Here is a 6,275-nt window from a genome sequence, read left to right as displayed (position 1 = left end):
TGAGGGATTAACCATGTGTGCATCTAGGGGAAGAGCATTTCAGGCCATGGGGATGGCAAGGACAGCGATTCTGAGGCTTGGTTGGTGGCAGTAACAGGAGAGAGGAATCCCACGGCTGCCAGAGCAGGGGAAGGAGTGAGAGGAGATGAGGGGCTGAAGGTCAGACCACAGGGGACCTGACCACTCCCTTCTCTCCTCACCCCCGCTGCAGATCGACAACCAGCGCTCGTGCCTGCCTGCCACCCTGGCCGAGGGTCGCTTCCGCGTGTTCGAGAGCGGGACACGGGCCATTGTGGAACTGGACTTTGGGCTGGTGGTCACCTATGACTGGGATTCCCATCTGGCACTGAGCCTGCCTGAGCGCTTCCGAGGCCAGGTGTACGGACTGTGTGGCAACTATAATGGCAACCCCGCTGATGACTTCCTCACACCTGACCTGGAGCAGGCTCCTAACGTTGTCGAGTTTGCCAGTAGCTGGAAACTGGATGATGGGGACTACCTGTGTCAGGACAGCTGCCAGAACAACTGCCCCTCCTGCACCACAGGCCAGGCTCAGCACTACGAGGGCGACAATCTCTGTGGCATGCTGACCAAGCCCGATGGCCCCTTTGCTGCCTGCCATGATGCTCTGGATCCCAGGCCCTTCCTGAAGGAGTGTGTATATGACCTGTGCGTGGTCAACGGGGACCGGTCCAACCTGTGCCGTGGCCTCAGCGCCTACGCCCAGGCCTGTCTGGAGCTTGGCATCTCTGTCAAGGGCTGGAGGCCACTAGCCAACTGCCGTGAGTAAATACCCTGGTGGGGGCTGGGAATACATGGTGGGAGGCAGGGAACCCCTTAAATCTGCTCAATATCTGAGCACTTATTGTGGTTCAGCCTAGAGCTGGGCCATGCCAGAGACATGGAGATGGACAAGATGGCCAGGCTTTGCCAACAGAGAGCCTAAGGTTGGGGCAGCCATATCACTAGACAGTGACAGTCCCGAGTAATCATGGCTGGGTGGGGGGAGGCACAAGCAGAGTGGTCAGGGCTGGGCGGGCGAAGTCCCAGAAGGCAGTGGGAGACCAAAGACGCTTTCTAATTATGTCTGGGTAAGGGGTGGGGGTAGGGGGATTCAAGGAGGATTTCTTAGAGAAACGGATGCCCAATTGGCAACCTATAGGAGGGCTTGGAACTAGACAGGAGAAAGGGAGCAGAAAGTAGGTTCCAGGCTGAGGGAAGAGCATGTGCAAAGCTTGGCACAATATATTTCAGAATCCCAAAGCAGAAATATAAACATCTCTTCATTTACAACCCTTCCATGACTCCCAAATGACCTTTGGATAAAGTACAAGCTCCTTAGCCAGGTGTCCATACATTTACTCATTCATTCATTCACTCATTTTTTCATTCAATAAGCATTCCCTGAGTCACTGTCTGGCCCCATCCCCGTGCTGGTGATGGATACCCATCTGATGTCCCTCCACTGTGAGACTCCCAGAGAAATGTTCAGAGGGCAGAGAGGCTAGAGGGAAGGAGGAAGAGGCATCCAGGCCCAGGGCCAGGGCTTGAGACAGGGACTGTGGAGGGGGAGTATGTCTGGGTGAGATACTGAGGCCATTTGAGACTTGTCTTGGTCGCTGCTATGTCCTTACTGCCCAGTAAATACTCTCCTCCCAGAGTTTCCCAATGCTTGGTGCTGAAGAGGAACCAGTGAATTCATTCATCTACTCACTCATTTCCACAGTATTTACTGATCATTTTCTATGAGCCAGGCCCTGTCCTTGGTGCTGATTCAGTTGTTTTTAAGACAGACAAGATTCCCACTCTCGCAGAATTGATATCCTATCAGGAAGACAGAGAGTAACAGTAAACTGTGGACTGTCTTCAGAGAGCAAAAGAAATAAAGTTCATGTATTTAAGAGCAAATGGGAGACTCAAGAAGAGGGTGCTCAGGGAACACCTCTCTGAGGAGATGACATTGGAGCAGAGATCAGGATAAGGCAACAGAGTCAGCTAAGTAATAACAATGATGCTCATTGGGTGTCTCTACACGGATGAACTCATTTACTCCTCACAACAACCCTGTGAGGTCAGTACTATTATTATCCCATCTTACTAACGAGGCATAGGGTGGTTGGAATCATTTGTTCACGATCACACAGGTAAGAAGGGAAGAGCTGGGACTGGAGCCCAGGACATCTGGGCCCCAGTAGCCTTCTCTTAACCACATGCTGCACTGCCTTCTGAGGAAAGGCCATTACAGGCAGAGGGAACAGCTAGAGCCAAGGCCTGAGCTGGGAGTGTGAGGACCCATGAGGAGGCAACTGTGGGTGGGGCAGAGTAAGCCAGAGGGAGAGTGAGAAGTGATAGGGGCAGGACGTGTGGGGCCTCAATGGCCACGGGGTGGGGGCGACTCCGGCTTTTACTGTGAGCAAGACGGAGCCACAAGAGAGCCATCACCTGACTCAGGTGTTGTTAACAGGGTCCCTCTGGCTTCCTGTGAGGAAGACTGTGGGGGCAGGATGGGAGCAGGAGGCTACTGGGGTAGACAGAACCAGGGTGGGGACGGTGGTGAGAGGAGAAGGGGATAGATTTTGAATATGGAGCTCACAGGATTTACTGACAGATTGGTTGTCCAGTGAATGAAGGGGGAAGGGTCAACTATGTCTCTGAAGTTTGGGGCCTGAGTGCCTTGAAGGATGGCAGTGCCGTGAACTAGCTGGGGAGCTCTGAGGCAGGAGCAGAGCTCTGGGAGGGAAGTCCTAGCTCGTCCCCAACTGGGCGTCCCTCCAGGGCGCCGCTGCACTGGCCTGACCCCTGTCCCCTTCTTTCCACAGCCCTTTCCTGTCCAGCCAACAGCCGCTATGATCCCTGCAGTCCCGCCTGCCCCGCTTCCTGCAACTCCGAGGCGGCGCCCGCCAACTGCTCCGGGCGCCCGTGCGTGGAGGGCTGCACATGCCTCCCGGGCTTCGTGGCCAGCGGCGGTGCCTGCGTGGCGGCCTCGTCTTGCGGCTGCACCTATCAAGGCCGCCCGCTGGCGCCGGGCCAGCAGGTGTGGGCCGATGACCAGTGCCTGCGGCGCTGTACCTGCGACAGCTCCACCGGGCAGGTGCGTTGCAGCGACACGCAAGGCTGCCCGGCGGGCGAGCGCTGCCGCGTGCAGAACGACCTCCTGGGTTGCTACCCTGACCGCTTTGGGAGCTGCCAGGCGTACGGGGACCCGCACTACGTGAGCTTTGACGGCCGGCGATTTGACTTCATGGGCACCTGCACTTACCTGCTGTCTGGTTCGTGCGGTCAGAACGCGATGCTGCCCGCCTTTAGGGTACTGGTGGAAAATGAGCATCGGGGCAGCCAGAGAGTGAGCTACACGCGCGCCGTGCGCGTGGAGACCCTAGGCGTGAAGGTGGAGGTGCGGCGGCTGCATCCTGGTCAAGTGCTGGTGAGCAACGCGGCACCCAGGGCCGGGTGGAGGGGCAGGATATCCTTCCAAAGGGGGGGTGGGGGCTGGGAGTCTGTTAGAAGACCTGTGGCCAGTGGTTAAGGCCCAGGTCCCCAAGCCTGGGGTGCTGCCTCTCCCTGGCCGTGTAAGTGTCTCTCAGGTCCTTCGTTTTGTCCTCTGTCAAACAAGATAACAAGAGGGTGCCTTCAAGTAGAAGCCGCTTTTCAAGGTGGTTGTGGGAATGTGACCAGTTAATATTTGTAGGGTGTTTAAAAGAGGCCTTGGCACCAAGCAAATTTTCAGTAAATGCTGACTTAATATTTTATTGATACGAACCCTGCCAAGTTATACATTTGTGCATTTTCCTGGGGGATAATTGATTTTCAGAGAGTAAGGTGACCTGTAAAATGTCAGTAACTAGGGGTTGGGGGTGGGGGGGAGGGGCCAAACAGTGGCAGGTTTTTGGGCAGAGGGTTCTCAGAGGGTCCACCACCCAGCAGAAGTCAAGAACCACTAATTTACTCTTTAAAAAAGCAAAAGATAAAAATTGAGAGGTGAGGTTGTTGTAAGAGTCACAATAGCTAATAATTATTATTGAACAGTTTTGGGCAGTGGCCCATGCTTTTGGGAGGAGAATGGTTGCAAATGGAAAACCGAGAGAACTTTCCATGCACCAGGCACTGTGCTAAACCCTTTACAGACCTTAACTCTTTTTTTTTTTTTTAAGATTTTTATTGGGGAATTGGGGGGATGGGAACAGTGCTGGGNGGGGCAGGTCAGCAGCTTCATACCAACTAGTCTGGAAATATTTTGGCAACTGACACACAACTATACCAGTTGCTAACTGGCACTCCCCACACTTCATATTGGAATGTTTATGCCCAAACTGAGAAGGTCTAAAAGTATAATAATAATGAGGCCTACCATGCTGGGAGAGTTACCCCTCAGTATACCAGGGACCATCCTGGGTGCCTCACACTCGTTAACATAGTTCACCTTTAGGACCTGGCCCTCTGTGTCACTTCAGGCTCAGAGCATTGAGAAGCTGCCCCAAGGCCGTGCAGCATTTGCGGGCACAGATGCAAAAGCCAATCTGCTCAGGTTCGAATCCCACCTCTGCTCGTGTGACCTGGAGCATGTGACTTCACCTCTGTGGGCCTCAGTTTCCACATCTGTAAAACAGGGATAATAACCGCACGCCCCCTTCACAGGATTGTTTAAGTGAGGGTGTAACAAGTTAACATTTGGAAAGCACTTAGGGGACACCTGGCAAGTGAGTTGGGCTGCATAAGGGTGAGCTGCTATTATGAGCAGACAGGAGGCAAGAGCTTCTGAAGACAAGGAGGAAGAGATGTTTCTTCTTATTCGGACCTCCCTCCCCCTAGACATTAAGGTTCCCGGCACTGGCAATAATGCCCTCTCACCCACCCTCCATGACATGGAAGCCACTCAACTTCGAAGGGCCACTTGAGCTTGATTAGTAGAATGGGGAAAGGGTAGGTAAATAATTATAACAGATAACATTCAATGAACACTTAGGGCAGTTCCAAACCCTACTTATGTTTTAGCTTATTTAAACCTGGCAGCACTCCCCTCCTCATATGTCCCTGTAAAGAAGGTATTATTGTCATCCGCATGTTACAGATGAGGCAACTGAGGCACAGAGTTTAAAATTCCTTGTCCAGTGTCACACAGCTAATTAGTCGAGTCAGGATTCTAACCTAAGGCAGCCTGACCCCACTGTCATTTCCATTCTGTTGAACAGTTTCTGTCTTCCATCTTCTGTCCTTAAAACAGATGCCTTAGCTTGTTGACCTGGGTGGGGAAGTAGGGGAGAGGAAGAAGCAGGGAGAGAAAATTAACAAATTAGCATTTCCATGGGTCCTTCTTCACTGCCTTCCAGTCCTTCTGGTCTGAGCTGTGTTAAACTGAGGAATAAAAAAATCTGGGCTGGGGTCAGGCCTGAGGAGCTCTCTCCCTGTGGGATTCCAGACCTCAGCTTCCCCACTTCTAAAATGGGTAGTTGTGAGCAGACTACCCAAACTCCCCACAGTGGGATTGCTCCAGGATTCCAACCTACGTGGACACTCCTGACTCATTCTTGGTCCCCACCCCCACTTCCCTCCCCAGCCCAACCGTCCATGGAGATTAACCCCTGCCAAGGTGTGCAGTGCGATCCCTTGCAATCCTGCCAAGTGGTGGACGGGCAGGCTAGGTGCATACCAGTTTCTGTGGCTACCTGCCGGGCCCAGGGTGACCCCCATTACACCACCTTCGATGGCCGTCGCTACGACATGATGGGCACGTGCTTGTACACGATGGCGGAACTGAACAGCCAGGACGAGACTCTGCCCGCCTTCAGCGTGGAAGCCAAAAATGAACACCGGTACAGCAAACATGTCTCTTACGTGGGCTACGTCACCGTGCGCGCCTACAGCCACTCCGTTTCGCTGGCCCGCGGGGAAGTTGGTTTTGCCCGGGTAAGTATCCAGAGTCTTCAGGGTTTAATGCCCATCAGTCAAAAGGAGGAGGCAAAGCCTGGATGTCAAGCCCCCAACTCGAGCCCTTTGCCATGGGGAGGAGGGTACAAGAAGTGGACCCAAGGAGTGGGGGCTGGGCAAGAGGGATTTGAAAATCCATGGCAGAAACTTAAACTCCTTTTGTTCAGCAATTGTACTTCTAAAAAAAATTTTTTTTTAAAGATTTTTTTATTGGGGAATTGTGGGGATGGGAACAGTGCTGGGATATTGGAAGAAGGGGAACAGACAAGTTGCTGTCGTTTTGTTCTTCAATCTAGTTGTGGAGGACATTGCTTCACTGGCCCAAGTTGGCACCATCATTGCGCTCTTCC

The 6,275-nt window shown here is 53.1% G+C and overlaps 1 protein-coding gene across 1 annotated transcript in view; it reads left to right on the top strand.

Moving 5' to 3' along the window:
- The window catches only part of FCGBP (Fc gamma binding protein), a 67,352-nt gene that overhangs the window by 26,676 nt on the left and 34,401 nt on the right, over positions 1-6,275 (top strand). The window contains exons 4-5 of the mRNA XM_019629733.1: positions 212-782; positions 2,820-3,424. Of these exons, the coding sequence (XP_019485278.1) occupies positions 212-782; positions 2,820-3,424 (1,176 nt within the window). The remainder of the gene's footprint in view (positions 1-211; positions 783-2,819; positions 3,425-6,275) is intronic.

Source organism: Hipposideros armiger, unplaced genomic scaffold (assembly GCF_001890085.2).
Source record: "Hipposideros armiger isolate ML-2016 unplaced genomic scaffold, ASM189008v1 scaffold_867, whole genome shotgun sequence".
Lineage (NCBI taxonomy): Eukaryota > Metazoa > Chordata > Mammalia > Chiroptera > Hipposideridae > Hipposideros > Hipposideros armiger.
This window is presented reverse-complemented; position numbering and strand designations above follow the sequence as displayed.